This window comes from Poromitra crassiceps (genome assembly GCF_964638095.1).
Source record: "Poromitra crassiceps genome assembly, chromosome: 15".
NCBI classification, from domain to species: Eukaryota; Metazoa; Chordata; class Actinopteri; order Beryciformes; family Melamphaidae; genus Poromitra; species Poromitra crassiceps.
Window position 1 is genome coordinate 13,275,834 of NC_139634.1, and position 22,500 is coordinate 13,298,333.

Consider the following 22,500-nt stretch of genomic DNA (forward strand, 5'->3'; position numbering starts at 1 on the left):
AGTTGTAGGTGTGTGCAGATGGCAGCAAGGCCATCCAGCCAAGCTTATGGGTCATTCTCTTCTTCAGATAGGGAACCACACTGCTGCCTGGAACAGTGACAGATTTGAACAATCACAACAGAGGCTCCACAGCATCTAGATGGGTCTTTGTAGGGTTTGTGTAGACGTGTGTAGGAGATCAGCTGTATCAATGTTGTTCATGTATGGGTTTCTGGTTAGTAGTGCTTCTGTGTGTTCTTCATACCATGTGAGTTGGTCAGGATGACGGCCTTGGCCTTCAGAGAGGAAGGCGAGGGGTTGTTGAACGACAGGCGGTGGAAGTCGACGGTGTCGTCGCACACGGCGCCGGGGAAACCCACGCTCCACTCGGCGCTCTGGGAGCAGTGTGCCGGGTCCAGCAAGGGGCTCAGAGGCACCACCTTGTGGCCGGCGGTTCCTACGGGCAAGGTGACACCGGCAGGTTAGGGATGCATAAACACTTAGAAAATGCAAAAAAACACTTATAAATGTCAGACTCTAATGACTTACTAAGAGACAAATATGAGTAATAAGAGCCTAATATATGACCGATTACCTGTGAGGGAACCATCAAGGTCCACCAGCTGCACCTCGTGCTCCCATCGGAAGCCGGCCTTGTTGGGGGCGTTGAAGTACTCGACCCCGCTAAACCTGACCGCCCAGCCCCCGCAGTCGTGCACGCACGTCCCGTCGATGGTGGTCACCCCGATGGCCGTGCAGGAGCCGCGGTCGAAGCTGATGAACTTGGTGTTCAGGACGCTCAGGCCGTCGTCGAACGGCGTGATGACGCCCCGGCGCGTGCAGTAGTCGTCTCCCAGGCCCAGCTCGTCCACGTGGCCCACGATGACGCTGTCGGACACCGTGGCCCCTCCGTCCTCCCCGAAGCCGCTCACCGCCCACTGCATGATGCGCTTGCCCTCGACGCCCGCCTTCTCGTTGTTGACCATGAGGAAGTTGCTGAACTGCACGGCGCCCACGTTCACCCACTCGGCGCCCTTCTCGCAGTTCCACGTGGTGAGGCCGCGGAAGACGGCGGGCTCGGGCCTGCGGGAGCGGCAGCCGCCGTCCTGCATGGGGAAGTAGTCCTGGAAGATCCAGAGGCCGAACCAGCCTTGAGAGTGCACCGTGTTGTTGGTGAACTCGCCCAGGGGAACCTTCTTCTGGCAGATGTTCCTGTCGTAGGACGGGCCGTCCGGGTGCTCGTGCATGCGGTACCTGATGTGAAAGATTTAACCATCAGTCCCTGAATCATTCACTTCAATACACACACAAACATAATATATACTTTCATAACCATTAAGGACATCTCTCATTAGTCTCAACACCAGACCCATGAGAGTTCTTGCGCTGATACACTACATTACTGCATGCTGCAGATCTCTCTCTGGGTCTGGGACACTTTCCCTCAGAGGGCTGGTTATGGGAGGGAGCCGTTCACTTGGCCAGTCATATGCCAGTGATGGATTCAGTCCTCTCCAATCAGTAACGACTTTGTGATCAGACGACAAGGGAGGCGCAGCCCAATTTTCGAACCGCTCTCTCACCGGTGCTACGACCTGTCACTCATTCAATTTCAACCCGCCTTCAAAACCAGCAGTGGCTGTGAAGTGGCACAGACTCACTTATGTAGTATGCGGAGCGCAGCGATTCAACGTCATATTTGAGTGTGGGGAGAGACTAATCTCTCATTAACATTCATAGTTCACACAATTTTTCAAATCTGTGCACCATTTGATCTCACATGGTCAACCAACCACAGGAATCCTAATCTATCACGAACTGTCCTGATGTCGTGCCATGTCAGTAATGTCACTGTCACTGTCATCACACATCATGTCATCTCTGTACCACAGCTTAATGTACTGTACCAGCATTAACTTTTATTAATTAATTATTATTCCATTATGATGTCAGCGCTCTGTGCATCACTGCACCACATAATAAAAGACTGGATCAATATCTTCCTCATCGAAGTACTGTATCCATGCAGTCTTGATGCTTGTGTTACACCTCTTCCTCTCATGAGACCCTCTGAACCTCTGACTCAAGAACCTTTACTTGAATTATTTCGCATCAGTACCAGAAGCCGAAGTGGGTGCCCCCGGCGGCGGCGTTGTGGCGGACGATGTTGTTGGGATTGGTGACCCAGTAGGCGGCGGGCGTGACGTCGTCGTTCAGCAGGCTGGTGCTCTGCTTGACGAACACGGCCAGGTTGTACTGCAGGATGTTCTCCGTCTCGATGCCGTCCTCGATGAAGAAGGCCCCGCCCATGATGTTGTAGATGACGTTGTGCTCCACCAGCAGGCGGTGCGTGTTGTGGATGGTCACGGCTCTGTTGAAGGTCTGATGGATGGCGCAGCCCCTCACGTAGGACTTGTAGTCGATGTTCCCCATCAGGTGCCAGTGGATGGGGTAGCGTCCCAGCTTGAAGGCCTGGCCTGCATGGAAAACCTGCGGGAGGAATGCATACATGAGGACTTTAGAGTTTATCATTTTTATATGTGTACATACATAGATAAACAAGGAGGGACAGAGAAAACAGATTGAGCAGTTGAGATGAAGTTTCTAAAAACATCTCAAAAGGATCAGCAAAGTTAAGCGGAGTCATTTTTTTTAAATCAATTGAATCACTTGCAAGTGAAGCAGTTTTAGCAGAGGAAGTTTAATTTGACGTGTAAAATGCGTTTTACCTCGACGTATTCCAGGCGTCCAATAGCCAGATTCTCATTGGGCCTGGGTGCGTGGAACATGATACATCCTCCAAACTGATCGCTGCCGACCTCCTCGCCAAACCTTCCCTGGAAACAGGTCTGGGTGGCAAATTCACCTGAAGCCCACGGGACAGAAATACATTGAAATCACAGTTATGTGACCCTATAATGAGTTAAATGATAAAAGAAAATATGCCACATTATGAACAACTATTGTGTAAGGTGCAAGGAGTGCAAAGGTCAGGACTATAGCATCCAAATACTGTAACAAATAAGTAACAAAAATATCCGTGTCCTAAAAGTATTATTGTACCATAGAGAAAACAGAGAGAGCCACAAAGAGTTAATGTGCATATTTACTAAGAGACATACAAGCTAATATAGTATGCCACTCGTCCTAATGTATATGAATTATGTTAACTGGCATACAGTACCTGTGTCAAAACCTTCCGGGCAGGCTTCTATCTTGTCCTGCCACTCCTGGTGCTGGGAGCCGCGCACCACGATGTTTCTGGTGAGGAGACCCACCTCGGCCCGGCCCTGGAACAGCGTGCCGTCGGGCAGCGTGACGGACACCCCGAGGTGAGTGTAGTCGAGCGGCTCGGTCAGCGTCAGGGTCCTGCCGTCAGCTGACACCGAGGCGATAAACCTCACCTCGTTCTCTCTCTGGCTGTGCCTGGAAAACATAGCAAACAGAGAAAAGCAATGAGACCGGAGATAGACGAGTGGGTAACTTCCTGTGGCTTCAAGCTCTCTGGTTTATCATAATAAAAACTAGATAAGGTGAAGGGCCTAACCACTATCCTTTAAAAAGATGAATTAAATAAAGCCATACACTTTTAACTGCCTTTCTGATAGTTCTTGTGACAAAAACGCCTAAGATTTTCATCCAAAAAGGTCAAATCAATTAAAATTAAAATTGCCAGTGGATGGGGATGTGATTCTTTTGCACTCTAGTTGTGTGGTATTTTGAATTGCTATACGAGGGATCAGCCGAGCAACATTTTGGTAAACGGCAATGGGACCCTATGGAGCCAGCCTTGAATGCTCACTCTAGCCCCGGCTGTGCGGTGTACATTTTAAAAACTGCGACAGTTCACACAACTTTAACACGACATGCATATATTATACATCAAACTCTTGAGCTACTTCTGCTCTCACTCAGAATGTCAAAATATAAGCGATGTGATGTATAGTTTTTGAGATATTAACGTTTGTTTGCCACAACTCATACTAGTTAACTGCTGCGGGGCTTCCGCATTTCTGGGGGATTTGTTGTTGCTGATTCATTATGGAAGGCAAATGGGAATGAAATATGGTTATTGTTTTTCACATGACACACCTTCCCTAAACATTACCAATATTTTTACAGTGTGGCCACAGACTGTGACACTGGCAAGCCACCTAGAACAGGGTTTGTCTGTATGTCTGTCCCCACAAAAGTAGACCAATCACAGCTCACGCTGCTACGTGCATGACGTCACGTGGGCATCAGACGGCACGGAAGGCTGGGAAGCGGCTCTGTACCCGGGTGGAACCGCCAGCCGGATACCCTGCTCTGGGGCAGGGCGCAGTGTGCCAGTCAGGCGCTGCAACCTGGATTTACATGACAGTTGTATATTGTAGTATATTGAAAAGGTCATGAGGCCTACAAGAGGAGGCGATCTCCTGAAAAAACTAGCCCAGAGAGAAATGTTCTGGATAGACACACTCAAATACTATGACACCAAACGGACTCAATGATGACTACAGCTTAAAATGCTTTTTGGGTTAAAACAGTTTAGTTTGTGTGTCCCCCCGGCCCCCCTTTTTATTTTTATTTTCTTTCTTCATCCAGAGTATAATGATGTTCTGTGATGCTTCTGTGATGCTTCATGCTGTGATTTGTCCTCCCTATACCTAGATCCATGGGTGAAGGTGATTGGCTCCTAAATAATTGGGTCCAACCTCCAGCTGTGTGTGATCTCTGCCCTTGATATATTAACAAACTGAATCTGTACTATTGAAACGCTCTGAAGAAGGCTCTTTGCCGAAACGCGTAAGCGTTTTGTTTTTCTGTGATGTGAGCCAATAAATCAAGTGAAATGTGAGTATTTTGTCCTCCTTGACTTTGAAAACTGAGATGTGCTACCCTTTCACCGTTTTTTGAACATATTCTGGATTTTGGGTTTGGCACTCCACTGAGAAACCCATTGTTGAAGCGCAACCTTCTTTTTCTAAACATTATATTGTGTTTGTAACATAGACTGTTATTGAAACGTGAGCGGTACGTTTCAGACTCCTCTCTCCCTCTGCGCGTGAGGCACTGCAAGCCAGGGCAGTCGGCCTCTCTTGTCCCAGGTTTACATCGGTTACATCTAATTCCTGCAAACGTTATGTCCCGCGGCTGTCCCAGGTTTACATCGGTTACATCTAATTCCTGCAAACGTTATGTCCCGCGGCTGTCCCAGGTTTACATCGGTTACATCTAATTCCTGCAAACGTTATGTCCCGCGGCTGGACTTTAACCCATGGAAGTGAAGAGATTGTATAACAACGATTCCCTGCATCCACATTGTATCCAACAACGGCGTGGAAGTCACTCCGTTACTAGACTCTGTGTCTTGTTTCCTACTTTATGGAATTTGATTACAGATATAATCCTGAAATCTCCTCTCCAGGGCGTTTTCAGCGTCACACGTGTGTGTATGTGCATGCATGTGGATGTGTGTGTGCACATATGTATGTAAAACACACATTCACACAATAACTGGATTTTAAATGATTTCCGAGCATAAATCGGAGGCTCCGCTGCACCTGTGGCCGGTGGAGGCGATGACGATCTGGTCCCCGACCCTCCAGGTCACCTGCTTCATCAGGGTCAGGGTGACGGAGCCGTTGGTGGCGGTCTGGGCCAGGTGGGTCCAGGGAACGGGAACCGGAATACCTGGAGAGACAGGTTCATAACAATGACTGGTACCTGAAGTGGGCGTGTGGGTGTCGCTGTGGGTTTCGCTAATAACCCCTAATACCTCTAATAACCCCATACAGCTTAAATGACTGTGTTACCTGCCCGTTATGTGACATCACGACGTGCCGTCAGGGGTTTTCAGAATATGTGTCACCTCTATTTCAATTCTCTGCTGCTGAATCTCTAGCATGACATTTTTGGATCTGCACATTCAATCATTGTTCAGAATTTCAAAAAAGAAAAAGAAAATAAATTACCCAACATACATACGGGTGTATGTATGCATTTATTGTGTGTGTGTGTGTGTGAGAGTGCATGTGCGCGCGCGCGTGTTTCCATACCATGCAGATCCAGCACCCCTTCTCTGACAGCCAGTGTCTTCGTTCCATAGACGGGGAGTTCCTGGGAGCGGAGGTTTCCGTGCAGCGTGATGATGGCTTTGTGCTGGAACGGCGCCCCCTCCTGGCCGATCTGCAGCCGCCCGCCGTCTGTGATCAGGATGTTTTCGGCCTGCAGCTCGATGTCCGCTTCGTCAAACACCAACGTCCCTCCTGACAACACAGAACAGCAGGGTACAACCGGTACAACCTGAATGTTGACAATTTCACATACCAATGCTTCATCGCTGCTTATAGTGTGTGAAATATTCAAATACAAGATGCCATTTCTGACTGTATGGCTGCACCATTACATCAATTGGACAAATTTGACGTGACTTGTGCATCATTTTATAGACATTTTGCTGTAATTCAGCACATATAGTATCTTTGGAAGCCTCGGGATCTGGACTAGAATTTAAAATAACGTTCTGTGGGTTTGAGCAAAGCTTGGCCGTGCAACATGTGTTTGTAATGATGCCGGTGGGACCAACAAGATGTTAGTCCTAAGAAAGAAGCAACTTCTCAGGTGGTCCTACAACCAGAACGTGTTATTGGGAAAGTTCTTCAGTACCTTGAATGAGGAGCATCTTCAGCACGGGGGTGCTGCTGTCCAGCAGGATGGTCTGGCCTTTAGTGATGACCGCGAATGTGCCTTTCTCTGGTGGAGACAGGCCGCCCCAGGTGAACCTGGACGACCACACGTCGATGTAGAAGAAATCTGCATTGTCCTGAAAGAACCGGCGACAGATCATGATGGCAAAATAAACACAGTGAAGAAATGAAGAACATCATCAGATTATTTGATGAGTAGCATGAAGATGAAAAAAAACACTGAAGCCCTGTTCGGAATCGGTCCCTATGACAGAAATAGTGGGCTATTTAGTGTGTTCGCCATTTTGTACTAGTGTCCACTATACAATACCCACAATGCACAGCGATTTCTAGTGAACAGCGAATGTACCCTACATTTTCGCCGGCATACCACAATGCAATGCGGTCGTCTTTACTGAAGAGGAAAAGAAAGTCGCGAGCTCGCGAGGTAACGCTACTTGACCAGCACAGCTTGGGAGACAACCAGACAACAACACCATACTGTAGTTGACAAAACCACACACGTAATTAATTCGAACTTTCAACAATTTATTTAGGATTTAGCAGTCAAAACATGCAACATCAATACTACCTGAGGACATTTCAATCTGCTGGAGAGCTCGGTTTGTTTATGTGATTGCTTGCGTCACATGAATACCCGGCGCATTTTGTGACGCAATGATCTTCAGAAGAAAAATCTGTGTAGTGTCTGAAACTATTTGATTATTCCCCAAATAGTTCACTATATGATAAACACCACAAGGGTGAATAGTGAGTGAGTGAATGAGTGAACCATATAGTTCACTATATGATAAACACCACATGGGTGAATAGTGAGTGAGTGAATGAGTGAACCATATAGTTCACTATATGATAAACACCACATGGGGAATAGTGAGTGAGTGAATGAGTGAACCATATAGTTCACTATATGATAAACACCACAAGGGGAATAGTGAGTGAGTGAATGAGTGAACCATATAGTTCACTATATGATAAACACCACATGGGGAATAGTGAGTGAGTGAATGAGTGAACCATATAGTTCACTATATGATAAACACCACAAGGGGAATAGTGAGTGAGTGAATGAGTGAACCATATAGTTCACTATTGAGTGAGTGAATGAGTGAACCATATAGTTCACTATTGAGTGAGTGAATGAGTGAACCATATAGTTAACTATTGAGTGAGTGAATGAGTGAACCATATAGTTCACTATTGAGTGAATGAGTGAACCATAGAGTTCACTATATGATAAACACCACAAGGGGAATAGTGAGTGAGTGAATGAGTGAACCATATAGTTCACTATTGAGTGAGTGAATTAGTGAACCATATAGTTCACTATTGAGTGAGTGAGTGAATGAGTGAACATATAGTTCACTATTGAGTGAGTGAATGAGTGAACCATATAGTTCACTATTGAGTGAGTGAGTGAATGAGTGAACATATAGTTCACTATTGAGTGAGTGAATGAGTGAACCATATAGTTCACTATTGAGTGAGCGAATGAGTGAGCCATATAGTTCACTATTGAGTGAGTGAATGAGTGAACCATATAGTTCACTATTGAGTGAGTGAGTGAATGAGTGAACATAATATAGTTCACTATTGAGTGAGTGAATGAGTGAACCATATAGTTCACTATTGAGTGAGTGAATGAGTGAACCATATAGTTCACTATTGAGTGAGTGAATGAGTGAACCATATAGTTCACTATTGAGTGAGTGAATGAGTGAACCATATAGTTCACTATTGAGTGAGTGAATGAGTGAACCATATAGTTCACTATTGAGTGAGTGAATGAGTGAACCATATAGTTCACTATATGATAAAAACCACAAGGGGAATAGTGAGTGAGTGAGTGAATGAGTGAACCATATAGTTCACTATATGATAAACACCACAAGGGGAATAGTGAGTGAGTGAATGAGTGAACCATATAGTTCACTATTGAGCGAGTGAATGAGTGAACCATATAGTTCACTATTGAGTGAGTGAGTGAATGAGTGAACATATAGTTCACTATTGAGTGAGTGAATGAGTGAACCATATAGTTCACTATTGAGTGAGTGAATGAGTGAACCATATAGTTCACTATATGATAAAAACCACAAGGGGAATAGTGAGTGAGTGACTGAATTAACCATATAGTTCACTATAAAACCACAAGGGGAATAGTGAGTGAGTGAATGAGTGAACCATATAGTTCACTATTGAGTGAGTGAATGAGTGAACCATATAGTTCACTATTGAGCGAGTGAATGAGTGAACCATATAGTTCACTATTGAGTGAGTGAGTGAATGAGTGAACATATAGTTCACTATTGAGTGAGTGAATGAGTGAACCATATAGTTCACTATTGAGTGAGTGAATGAGTGAACCATATAGTTCACTATATGATAAAAACCACAAGGGGAATAGTGAGTGAGTGACTGAATTAACCATATAGTTCACTATAAAACCACAAGGGGAATAGTGAGTGAGTGAATGAGTGAACCATATAGTTCACTATTGAGTGAGTGAATGAGTGAACCATATAGTTCACTATTGAGTGAGTGAATGAGTGAACCATATAGTTCACTATATGATAAACACCACATGGGGAATAGTGAGTGAGTGAATGAGTGAACCATTCCGAACGCGGCTTGAGAGGTGAAGAAGAGCTTTGATCTCAAAACTCACCTGTTCAACAAAGACTTTGGCCTCTAGTCCGCTCTGTTCTCTGTTCTCTGTGTTCTTGTTTTATTTGTTATAAAACAAGAACATGGTGTCATGGTCCCGCCATTGTAAAGCATCCTTGTGTTCCTAAAGGCGCTATTCACCTTATGTTCCAACGCGGGGATCGGCCAATTACTTCCTATTGTGTTGACAGTGACACTTCCTGTGACAGCACAGTACTGACATTGTGTTTATTGTGTTATATCAGCCTCTAGAATAATCTGCTGCTCAATGTGAAATTGCAGCCAGTGAGTCAGACTAGGTTTGACTAAAACAGACGGCGTTTTGAACAGTAAGTCGTAAAACACAACTGGGTCAAGTGGGCGGGGCTGCATAAGGTGAATATAAATACAAGTTATTATTATTATTATTATTATTATTATTAATTGCCTTCCCAGCAGAGAAAGGCCTTTCTCTCCTGCTTTCTCGTTTGAACAAAGTTAAGTTAAGTTAAGTTATCCTTTATTTATCCCCACGGGGAAATTCATCCAAAGCCGCCCATACTAATCTAGAATCTAGATGTTTATGGTTTGTTCAAGCTCCTGTGGGAGTGAGAGATGAGAACCTTGAGAATCTGCTCTTAAATTCTCATGGTTCTTATCTCTCACTCATGGTACTGTATGACATTTTGCATGAAAAGAAAATGCCCGTCAAACAACATATTGACATTTCTCCGTCCTCTCTCACCATCTTGGCGATGCCTCGGTCTCCGATGCTGACCCGGACCTTGGTTTCCTGGGACCGGCGCTGAGCGTTGGTCACGCAGACGATGACCGTTTCGTTGGCCGACTGGACGTCACAGACGGATCCTGCGATGGTCACGCTCACCTCACTGCTGTTGGTGCTGCGGGGGGTGACAGAACCAGGCAACAGAGAGACTCACTTGTGAACGGAGGTGAATGAAAATTTGTGAAAAGAAGGTAGGAAAGTATATTCACTATATTCACTATGACAATCAAATCGGGGCGGCTTTAGCTCAGGAGGTAGAGCGGGTCGGCCAATGACGCAAGGGTTGGCGGTTCGATCCCCGCTCCCTCCCACCTGCCGTCGTTGTGTCCTTGGGCAAGACACTTAACCCTCCTTGCCTCGTATGATTGGTATGAATGTAGACATGAATGATGGTGGTCGGAGGGGCCGTTGAGCGCCGATGTGTGGCTGCCACGCTTTCGAACCACCGGTACGAATGGTGTGAACGAATAATGATTCTGTGAAGCGCTTTGAGCACTTGGAAAGGCGCTATATAAATCCAATCATTATTATTATTATTATTATTTATTAAAAGCAAGAAAAAAATGTTGGGGGGGTATATATATTTTTCTGACCCCCCCCCACCCCCGTTTTCTCCCCAATCATACTTGACCAATTCCCCCTGCTGTCCTGGTCATTGCCCCACCCCCTCTGTCAATCTGGGGACAGCTGTAGACTAGCACACGCCTCCTCCAATACATGTGCGAGGAGTTTCCCCGGTAGGACGTAGCGCGCCGTGGGAGGATCACGTTATTCCCCCGAGCCCCCCCCCCCCTCCCCTACGGCTGCACTACCCGGGCGCCCAAAGCAAGAAAACGTTGACCCGTGCAAAAGAGCAGGGAGGGGCAGGGTGGTGAGCGATTGTGTTGTGTAAACTGAGCATTTAATTCTGAACATTGGCCCATAATCTGGGTGTGCCGGCTCCATTGTGCCGTTTGCACACTACAGTATGTCATCACTGCAGAGGATGTTGCTGCACACTCCCTGAAACCAGAGCCGTATAGATAGAAGAGTCCCGACATCTCCATTCACTCCAATGGACCAGTTTTTTTACTCTCAAGAGTTCCAGGAAGTAAGGTCCTGGATTAAGCAAGCACTGTCGAGTTGCAGCAAAATGGACAGTTTGTGTTGTACTCTGAAAGGGTTTTCCATCCCTTGAATAAAAATTGTACATTATCAGCTTTATTTTAGCATGCAAAAGTAGCGCGAGACCCATTCCTGGCTGTTCATTGGCTAACGAGTCTGGCATTTTGGTCCTCCGCTGACGCCACTCTCTCTCTAGAGCAGTGGTTCTCAAATGGGGGTCCGCGGACCCCCAGGGGTCCGTGGCACTTTGCCAGGGGGTCCGCGAAAAGTTTTCAAGTAAAAAAAAAGAAAAAAGTTTTTTTTTTTTTTTTTTTTTTTTTTATAAAATGCTACATGTTACTTATTCCTTCTCAAACTACTTCCTACATGGTGCTAGTCTATCAAAATATCTTGGCTGTCATTGATTGTGTTGCATAGTGGTTTTCTGTACTGTTGACAAATTGTGATATTGTAAGTCGCTTTGGATAAAACAAAAGTGTCTGCTAAATGATGTAATGTAAATGTAATGTAATAAAAAAAAAAAAAAAAAAAAAAATTTGCAAAATCTTCATAGTTCAACGAAAATAGTTTATGCTTTAAATCTAAAATGGTTCATGGATTACATTCTAATAACAAACCTATCAAATTAAAAGTCAAGCACGTTACCGTGGAAACAATTAAGCTTAGCCCAAAATCACAAATCAGAATGAGGGGGTCCCCGGTATATTTTCTATCTTGTAAGGGGTCCTTGGCTGAAAAACATTTGAGAACCTCTGCTCTAGAGGACACTACCTGAAACCAGAGGCACTGATGTTGCTGCACACACTACCTGAAACCAGAGCCGCTGATCGTGAGGGCGGTGCCCCCGGCGGTGCCTCCCCTGCGTGGGGAAACCTCGGCGATCAGCGGGGTGAGCTGGGACTTGTAGGTGAAGCCACTGGAGATGTTGACGGCATCCAACTGGTTCATGACAGCGACCACACAGCCCAGCTCTGACTCAGTGCCTGAGGGGTAGACAGCAGCCACACACACGCACGCACGCACGCACGCACGCACGCACACACACACACACACACACACACACACACACACACACACACACACACACACACACACACACGCACACGCACACACACACACACACACACACGCACACACGCACACGCACACACACACACACACACACAATCAAGATGCATGCATGCAGAGGACAAGCAGCCGGAGATGTCCCGCCACGTCTCTGACAACTTATTGTCTTATCTGACACGTCTTGTCATTTCTCCGATGTGCTTGACAGGCCGACAACATTCCTCGCAGAAGAATTCATGCTCCATCAAAGCTTTTGAAGCTTCCACAGGAGTGGTCGGGCTCAAACTGTAATCAGATGGTATCTACAATGCAAAGGTTAAATGTAATTGGTAGAGACCAAAAATAAACCAGCAAGGGAATGCATTGTTGCCATACGTATAAACATGCGAAATTATTGCTAAGTATACAAGAAGGGTGGGAAAGATGAACAATCTCTTAAGATGCAATTTCGCTGGTATATTTGTCTCCTGCCTATATAACAGCATATAATATTACAGTATGTATATTACTATATTACAGCATTATCTTGCTGATTGTCGTCTGATGAAGGCCTCCTTGATGACATATCACATTTTTAATATTCTCTAAGTAAAGAAACACTATTTTTAAGCACGAGTGTGGTGCTTCAACAATAATTAAAATGGCCATTACATACATCATTTTGGAATCCACTAGTCCATGCCATGATACATACAGAATACGTAATGCACTACTAGAATAAGGCGGCTGGGGGTTCCGCGGTTGATCATAATAGACCCTTCTCACGGGGGCCATTTTGTGTCAAAAAGGCAGGGTAAACACACTAATGAGGGTTTCAAACTTCCATGATTGGAATTTGGAAACCCTCATTAGTGTTTTGCTTGCACCTGTGTTTATTCTGCCTTTTCGACACAAAATGGCCCCCGTGAAAAGGGTCTATCGCTCAACTGCGCATGCGCGTGAGCAGGCGAACACGCAAAGCGTGCGGGCTAACAGGCGAGCACGCAGAGTGTGGGAAGCAGGCGAGCGAGCTAGAGATGAGCGCCTCGATACTTCTCGTCGTTTGTAATAAGTCCCGCCATACTCACCGTTGTTGAATGGAGAGCGGCAGTAGAGATGGGTGGATGTGGACATTTCTCTGTGGACTTCACATTCCTCCCCGCAGATGCGCACAGTGGAGTCGTGAGGGTCAAACCCAGAGCCTCGCACCGCCAGCAGAGCGCCGCCGCCAAAACTGCCTGGATCACAGACAGAGACGCTTATCAAAAACTCTTGAAAATAAGATTAAACTTTAGTGACCACTGTGGGGGAATTGGGTCATTGCAACAAGGAATAGGATATAGAAAACAACAAGCAAAACATAGGCCATGTTCACATTACAGGCAAATCCGATTTGCTGCGAAAGTCATTAATCATCATTATCTTGATTGGTTTCCCAAATCAGATTTGGGAGTGTGTCCGCACTGCCACAAATCTGATTTGGGCAAGTGTTCAAGTCGGATCTGTGTGTCCAGAAGTCCATATGTGGTTTGGGACAAGTGACACAAATCAGACTTGGAGCGTCCAGACTCATAAAACCAATCTGGATAGAAGCATTAATAGATCATTAAAGTTCACAAATCAGATTTGGCCTCCTAGTCTGAACATGGCCATAGTGTCTCACTGCTTACCCTCACTGGGCTGGACCCCGCTAAGAAGCAGCTCGTAGGTGAAAACAGCATCAGACAGGGCGCGACCTTTGACCCGGTGGTGGAGCAGGACCGGATACGCCCCGCCCGCGTTTTCCCCGGCGGTGCACTGAACCTCCGTGTCGCTCACGGCCGACACGTTGCAGGGCACGCGGTTCACGGTCACAGAGACGAGCTGCGGGTCGCTGCCGAAACCCGATCCTGTCAGAGTGATCACCGAACCACTGGGGCCTGTGGGACGCCAACAGAGAGGAGGGTAAGGGGAGACGCGAGAATAAAGGAAATGAGAGAACGGATAAAAGTCATAAGAGATAGATAAGGAATAATATATTGCCTCAAAGACATTGTTTAGTTATTGATACTCTATGTTGTTGTCTGCAAGATGCACTTATTTGTGGGTGTTGCCAGGAGAAAATGTCCTGAATAAATATGGTGTCATGTTTTTATCGGAATTGCAGGAGTACATGATGCTCTGTGAGTAGATAAAATCTTCTGAGCTAGAGCTCAACAAACACTTTTAAAACCCATCTTTTCATCCTAAAAAAACCCCACCCATCATCAATCTACAAATAACGCTGTAATCGCCAGGACGCTGCACTGCAAAAATCTCCATCCTAACAAGTAATTTAGTCTATCATCCAGTCCTAAAATCGGAACTTTGTCAAAATAAATTAAAACTCTGCCAATGGGGTTAGATCATCCTACACGTGTCCAATGCAAATCAATTTGTTTCAAGATTTTTGTGGAATCAAGTAGAACGGTGATCTGCCTTATTCTGACAGCTTTCAAGATATTCACACTGATTTCTAAAAGAAGAAAACAACACGTGAAACTACATTAGTTCTCTCACCTCATTGGCAAAATTTTGTTGACTGAAGAAAGATAAGATTTGAAGGTTGAATATGAGACTAAATGACTTGTTAAGATGGATGTCTTTGGCAGTGTGAGACATGATGGACTCTGCTCACCAGTGTTGGGGCTGATGGAGCTGATGCTTGGCGTGTGATCCTGGGAGTAGGTGAAGTTGAGAGGAGGATACTCCACAGAGAAAACCTGGACGCTGACGGTCACCAGCCCCTCACTGTTAGGTGGGGTCAGGCAGCGCAGCCACCCTGGGGTGACCTCCTGGATCGTGCAGGGCGCACGGCCGACCGTCACGCTGGTGTTCCCCGGGGCGAAGCCGTTTCCGGTGAGGGTGAGAGGGGTTCCTCCCGCCACGCTGCCCACGTCTGGCTGGAGGGTCGCCTCCGCGCGGCTGCTCAGCGTGGCCTGACCGGACGCCAGGCCTTTGCTTCTCACAATCACTTGGATGTCGTGGCTCCCGGCAGGCAGAGCGCCGACCATCAGCGTGATGTTGTCGTCCGTGACCTCGGTGACCTCGAGCTCCAGGACTGGAGATGAAAACATCACGATTTATAGTGACCAAAATGATCACGGTTATCAGTATTATTAAAATGTGCTGAAAGTACTGATACACTCACTGATAATACACTCCCTGAAATAATTTCACCAAGTTTTATATTGAAAACTCAGAGCTAAAAAGCACCGATGCACTCACTGACATCATTTCACCAAGTTTTATATTGAAAACTCACACCCAGACGCTGGTTGTTGCTAACTTTGGTTGATGATGGACAGTATTTACAGTGTTTTTCAAAGAGCTGTAATCAAACATGGTTTAATAATAATAAAAATTTGAAACGGTAATACTAACCGTCAGGAATTCTATCACGGTTTATCATCACAACAAAGGCCATCCTTTCACTCCTCTCCAGGGTGCCGGCGATCACTGCCACGTCGTCCAGGCTGCTGCCGAAGCCCTCTCCGGAGATGACGACCGCGGTGTCGTTGCCGTCGACGCTGTCGGGGGAAATGCCGGTGACCGTGGGCGTCACGGAGGGATCGTAGATGAAGGAGCAGTTTGAGTGACAGGAGCTCCTGAGCCGGCCCGCCTGGAAGACGACGTCGCCCTCGCGTGGCTGGGAGGGTGCGGTGTCGCAGACGACGAGGGTGTAGTTGACTGAGCGGACGGAGCAGGGCACGCCGGCCACGGTCACCACCGCCTTCGAGAAGAAGCCCGAGCCGCGGATGCGGAGCCTGGTGTGGCCGGTGGGGCTGCCCGCGGGGGGCGTGACGGAGTCGATGACGGGCAGAAGCACGAAGCGGCGGCCGAGCTCCTGCGGCACGGCCACGATGGCGGCGCCCAGGTTGTTGACCCGGACCGCCACGGGGTGCGGCACGCCGACGGGCGCGCCGCTGTCCGGCCGGAGCCTGCAGTTGATCTCAGAGTGAGAGCTGTTGATCACCACGCAGGGGAAATCGCCCACTGTCACCTGTTACGGAGCAGACAGGTGAGAAACACAAGGAGCAGACAGGTGAGAAACACAAGGAGCAGACAGGTGAGAAACACCAAGGAGCAGACAGGTGAGAAACACAAGGAGCAGACAGGTGAGAAACACCAAGGAGCAGACAGGTGAGAAACACCAAGGAGCAGACAGGTGAGAAACACAAGGAGCAATGACTATAAGACACCAAGCAGAAGTCACATTTTTAGAACAAGTGAAAACTAAACACGGAAAAATAAAGGTGCAAACTTGAACTGAAAATGGTTGGATGGAGTGAAGCCATAGAAAAAAGTTCTTAATTCTTAGTTATTGGCTGGTGGGTGATGACATAAATGTGCAAAAATATGAATGGATTCACAGTCATATTGAGAATGATAGGGTTTGAAATAGAAAGATGTTACAAGTTCGTATTTAGACTTACTGGATAACAACAACATGGCTACTGAGTAACAAGATCAATAGTAGTAGTTATAGTTTGGGCATACAGATATCTTTGATATCTCATTTCTCATTTCATATCCTCATTGACGAAACCTTATAATAATAAGTAAATAAAATAGGCCATTAAAAGTCCTCTAACCTCGTTGGCGCAGGCGGTGTCGCTGAAGCCCGCGCCCTGGATGTGGATGAGCTGGTGCGCTGAACCCTGGCTGGGGGAGATGGAGTGCACCGTGGGGGTGGCACAGGCCAGGAAGCTGAAGGAGAGGCCGACCGACGTCTGATTGGACGGCTGGTCGCACTGCGGGGAGGAGGCGCACTGCGGCGCCGCCCTGCTGACACGACGTGACCCTGCAGGGGGGAAGAGACGAGACGCCTCTAATGTGAGTTTTGACCTCACGAGCCTGGAGATCACTGGAACAAGATCACACTTCAGGCCTGACGCATTCATGTTATTGGTTACACCTGCTTTACTTCCTGCTCTACCACCTCAAAACGGTTGCTGTGAAAAGGGCCTATTACTGTAGCTCTGGTCTCGGTCTTGACTTGATCTTCTTGATTCAAACTTGGCTGGACCTAGTCTTGGAATTGACTTGGACTCAACTAAGATGGACCACAGCCTCGCATTTTGGGGCCTGATTTGTACTGCCTACTACAGTATCTATTGTGTCTTCTACTGTCCCTCTTGCACTAGGTCCGGTCCTGTTGTCCCTGTACCATACTATGTGCAAGAATGTACTGTCTTACCATATAAATTGTCTCTGCTCCAATGCCACCAAGACAAATTCCTGCATGTTTACTGTACTTAAACAAGACCAGGCAAGCCTAGTTAAGCCGGACCCAGACTGCTGTCCACCGTTGTGCAAGTTCACGTAAGAGCTAGCTCAAAGTTCAGTTCACACAGCTTAAAATGAAATAGTTCACCTTCATAGTTCACAATTTTGAAATGTGAACTAAACGGCAGGATCAATCTGGGTGGGGAAAGTGAAAAGGCAGCTCTTGCCTCTCCCTCATTACAACTACTGAGGTGCCCTTGAGCAAGGCCCTTAACCCCAACCGCTCCAGTGGTGCGGCTCAGTGTCCAGCAGATCAGACTGTGGTTGTACTGGTCAGCTTCCAGGTGTGAATGTGTATGTGAATGTGTGTGTGTGTGTGTGTGTGTGTGTGTGTGTGTGTGTGTGTGTGTGTGTGTGTGTGTGTGTGTGTGTGTGTGTGTGTGTGAGTGTGTGTGTGTGTGTGTGTGTGTGTGTGTGTGAGTGTGAGCAGACTCAGCAGAGTACCCCTAAACATGCGCAAACCTTTTAAACCACAGAGCTTTTTTCCCCTCGACCCCCCGCCCCCAACACCACCCATATGCCCTTAGTCACTAACCCTCCCACCCCTCAAATCCAGACTCTCTAGCACCTTCCTATTCCTATGACCCCCTTTCTCCATCGATCGATCGATCGCTCGATCTATCTATCTGTCTGTCTGTCTGTCTATCTATCTACCCATCCATGCATCCATCATCCTTCTATTTACCGCCTGTCATGTGTCTGGCCTCCATGTCTGCCACTCTGACGGAGACTCTGCTGCTCTTCTCCTCCAGAGGCTCCACTCTCACCACGCCCTGCAGCAGCCTCTTGTGGGCGTCGTCTATATAGCCGCTGCTGTAGTAATACACACCGGGTGCAGTGAAACGGTAGCCGAAAAAGCCTGAGGGCAGAGAGAGAGAGAGAGGGAGAGAGAGAGAGAGAGAGAGAGAGAGAGAGAGAGAGAGACAAAGAGAGAGAGAGAGACAGAGAAAGAGAGACAACAGTGTAAATAATGTGTACAGTAGCACACTCGGACATGGTGTGCTCTTGTCCCATTCTGTCTGTCACACATTTGAATGGGTGACACATTCCACCACAACAAATCACATTTCTGGTGTGACTGACATCTTATGTCGTTTGTTGTTGTTTTTTTATGATTTTTCTTTTATGATTTCCGCCCCCATTTTTCTCCCCAATTGTACTTGGCCAATTCTCCCTGCTGCCCCGGTCGGTTACTGCCCCACCCCCGCTGCTGATCTGGGCAGAGCCGTAGACACACACGTGCTTCCTCCGATACATGTGCAGTGACGTGTTATACCGACTGTACCTTCTTTGGTCTTGGTCTCTCCGCTGGTGAACGGTCCCCCTTCGTAGGTGTTGCCGCTCGGGCTGGAGACGCTGAAGACCCGGTAGCCCACGTTCTGGAAGGCCGGTGCCTCCCAACGCCAGACCACCGTGTCTCCAACAGACACTGTCAGCGCGGCAGGTTTCCATGCATTTCCCTCTCCGAAATCTGGACAACAATACAGCAGACGTACAGTATATTATATTATTATTATTATATACAGTATATACAGTAGTACAGTATATTAGACACACAGGCAAAAGAATCCAAAAGAAAATGGGTCATCGCCCGTGGGTTTATAAGTCTGCAACCCAACCCGGTTCATGCATGGTCAAAAGCACAATGTTTAAGGCTCCTCGCTTTGTACTGATAAGCTCTGAGCGCTGATCTCATTCTCTCTCTCTCTCTTTACAAATGATAAAGGGAAAATCAAGTCCTTTATAAATGTTATCAGTAAAAAGGAAAATGACCAAATAATACACGGACCACGAGGCTATGACTTTTAAATAGGAACGTTTTGATGTGGGGTTTTCGGGTCTGTTGAATGTTGCATTACAGTCAGACTTAAGTTGACTAGTCTCGGGTTTAATTTCCAGGCCTGTGCAGACCTCTACCGTGGGTGTGCAACATCATGTAATGTATATACTGTAATTACAACTCCTATTCAACATACGAACAGATACGAAGAAACTTCCAAGAATGGAGCAGACAAACTAGTTTTGTAACACTTAAAAGGTTTTCCCATGATATGACATCATACGTCCCCCCCCCCCCCTCCTGTTCATCCTCACACGAGCCGAGTCACATTGTCACCGCCCGGTGACAGTTTCCTGGCTCGCAGCAAATTCTTCTCCAGAAGTGGAATCCTGTTTCTGTTTTGTTCTCAGTCAATCTGCTGAGCAGTTGGCTTGACAGCTGCACAAAGGGTGGTGGAGGTAAGCCTTACCGCGGTGGGAGCCTTGGTTGGTGACGGTGTGGGTCTCCTCCTCCGTCTCCACGACACATTCCAGCTCGTTCTCCGAGGCGGCCGTTACTTCGCACTCTGCGTCTCCTGTCACGCCCCCAAAACAAACCCCGCCCACCAAGAAGATGCGTGAGATGTATGAAAGCAGCAGCAGTAGTGAGGGGACATAGTTTAGCTTGACATGATCTTCTGTGTGTGTTGCTTCACTGTAGACTCATGGAGGGGAAATGACATGCCAACATGCAAATTGTGGTGGCGGCTGGGAATTTGATCTGTCAACCGTAATTTTAATATCTGATTTATTGGCTGGTAAAAATCATGCACGTGGCGGGTGATTTCTGGGGCCCAGCGTTCATTTTGTTGACGAAAACTAAAACTTGACAAAACAAAGAAAACTAGATGTTCACTAAATGAAACAAAGATGTGATGACATAAAACTATGATGAAATGTATTGACATTTTCAACGAATAAAAACTACACGAAAATGTTAGGGAGGGACGATTTGGGAAGAGATCCAATCAGAAGAGCGGAGGGAGAAGTTAAACAGTTGAATCTGTGTCTGTATTGCATGTTCAAACCTTAATAACAGATTAATAGCTCTTTCCAATGAGTTTGGAAATTCTAGAGAAACATGCTTTACACTCCCCCCCCCTGATTTCCCTGATTTCCTGTGTTATGTTGAATTGCTTGAGCTCATGTTGCTTACCGATGGACACTTCGTTGTCAGAGGTGCTGAACCCAGAGCCGCTAATGGTTAGCGTGGTTCCTCCCAGCAGGGAGCCGAGCACCGGGGAGACGCTGTAGATCTCCAGGATGTACTCAATGGTGCCGTTCACACCATCGCTATGAAACGGAGAGCAGAAAAGAGTCCAACATAGTCTTGATCGAAGGATCCACCATTTGGAAAACATGCTTCCTTCTCTTACAAAACGTTTGCTGGCTTGATGGTAAAACTGTGAATATTTTCTGAATTAGTAGAGGACTGAAGACCTATGTACTATGTACTACTATGTAATACACAATATTTTAGAAGGTATAATCTTTTCTCCCTAATTTCACATGTAGAATTTGAGAAAGAAACCTTTGTCTTCTGATCAAAGTCAAGTAAATACAGATGACAGAAGACAGAAGAAGAGCATAATATGTTTTTTTTTTTTTTACATAAACAAATATAAATAAACAAATATTCAAAACACTAGTCACCACTTGATGAAAAATAACATGTATGGTTCGCTCTCAGTGAGAAAGCAGAAAAACAAAAAACGTTATGTTTTCTCTGTTGCAAACAAAGTCTTTCCAAATGAGGAAACCGTGTGCGAGAAACATCTTCTTCGTTTGATGATCGTACCTTGTCGTGGGGTAGCCATTGTTGCCCACCTGTACGTCCACCTGGTACAGGCCGGGGGGCAGCACGGGGAGCAGACACGTGATGTTGGTTTCTGTCCACTCTACAATGGCACACTCCTCCCTGCCGACGAGCACGGCGCTATCATTGTCTTGGCCTCCCAGGTTTGAACCCTGGATGGTGAGAACGCGGTGTCCTGCACAACAGAAGAAGAATGGAAAGCGTCAACTACAACACATCTTTCCGTGTAAGAGTTCATGCCAGTGAAGTGCCGAGGTAATTGGCATGTTGCAACTAGTTTGACAATGAGGCTTTGAAAAGTGTCATTAATCGACCTGTGGTTGAACAAACCCAATTGTTGTGTGGACATTTCTCCGTTGAATACTATAATTAAGTTGGGTGACATATCGTTTATCTAATAGTGTCTGATTTTCAAATCCGTCACCAAGGGTCTAGCAAGAGAAAAGGGCACAAACAGAGAAAACCTGCAAGTCAACATTCACAGCGCACCGGAACAAATCTAACGCGTGAGAGCTAATAAAAAAAGGTTTCCACGCAGCCTCTCGAGCAACATGCCAAAACTAAGAAGTAACGACAAAAACTCTTGTGCATTTAATTGCACAAGATCTACCCTTCTGTCTCACCACTGTGTGACAGGTGTCAGAGTCGCCATCAACTCGCCATCTTCGGCTACTCGGAGACCTCTCTGAAAAAACAACTCATTCTGAAGGAATGGAAGTCCTCCTCTTCACCTTCTTTTCAGGTGTGGCTGATGGACATGATCTCATGACTCAGGTCCCTGAGAGCCAACTCGCTTAAAAGGTTCTCAACTATCTGGGACGTGTTCTTGGCCTCCTCTGACGAGGTTAAGAACGACAAGTGACTGAGGTTAGTGGTGACGGATGGCCCGCCCGACTGGTTTCTCATGGGCCCCTTGCGTGGGATCCCATGCACAATATCTCTTACAAACGCAAGCACCTTGTTCTCTAAAAATTGAAAATAAAATATCGGAAACAATTTAAAATAAATAATAAGCAACGACAAAAGATAACGATGAAATGACCAACGCAGAATGGGATACCTGTCGGCATTCAGCCTACATTAACATGCCGTGCGTCTTCTCTTCTGACAATTACATTGACGGATGTACCACAGGATTGATAATTACAGTGTTTCCCCCGAGAAGCATTTCAGATAACGTGTCACCACCATCTCTCACGCACCCTTAGCCTCCGTTAGTCCACCAGTTGTGTCGTGAATGAAGATTGATGGCACCGATGAAAAGAAACTGCCATTGTGCCGCCATTACACACTTCTATTCTCCA

General features: G+C 46.5%; 1 protein-coding gene across 1 annotated transcript in view; it reads right to left on the minus strand.

Moving 5' to 3' along the window:
* Position 1: 1 nt before the first annotated feature.
* The window catches only part of LOC310790027 (fibrocystin-L-like), a gene marked incomplete at its 3' end in the record, with an annotated part of 46,518 nt that continues 24,019 nt past the window's right edge, over positions 2 to 22,500 (minus strand). Inside the window, exons 32-52 of the mRNA XM_083651745.1 lie at positions 21,179 to 21,371; positions 20,537 to 20,673; positions 19,812 to 19,916; positions 18,848 to 19,033; positions 18,248 to 18,421; positions 16,869 to 17,077; positions 15,658 to 16,276; positions 14,912 to 15,334; positions 13,926 to 14,174; positions 13,344 to 13,493; positions 12,017 to 12,191; positions 10,063 to 10,219; positions 6,631 to 6,787; positions 6,021 to 6,230; positions 5,526 to 5,655; positions 3,164 to 3,405; positions 2,709 to 2,845; positions 2,099 to 2,469; positions 575 to 1,233; positions 245 to 436; positions 2 to 87 (exon numbers count right to left, since the gene is read on the minus strand). Coding sequence (XP_083507871.1) covers positions 2 to 87; positions 245 to 436; positions 575 to 1,233; positions 2,099 to 2,469; positions 2,709 to 2,845; positions 3,164 to 3,405; positions 5,526 to 5,655; positions 6,021 to 6,230; positions 6,631 to 6,787; positions 10,063 to 10,219; positions 12,017 to 12,191; positions 13,344 to 13,493; positions 13,926 to 14,174; positions 14,912 to 15,334; positions 15,658 to 16,276; positions 16,869 to 17,077; positions 18,248 to 18,421; positions 18,848 to 19,033; positions 19,812 to 19,916; positions 20,537 to 20,673; positions 21,179 to 21,371 — 4,961 coding nt within the window. The remainder of the gene's footprint in view (positions 88 to 244; positions 437 to 574; positions 1,234 to 2,098; positions 2,470 to 2,708; positions 2,846 to 3,163; positions 3,406 to 5,525; positions 5,656 to 6,020; positions 6,231 to 6,630; positions 6,788 to 10,062; positions 10,220 to 12,016; positions 12,192 to 13,343; positions 13,494 to 13,925; positions 14,175 to 14,911; positions 15,335 to 15,657; positions 16,277 to 16,868; positions 17,078 to 18,247; positions 18,422 to 18,847; positions 19,034 to 19,811; positions 19,917 to 20,536; positions 20,674 to 21,178; positions 21,372 to 22,500) is intronic.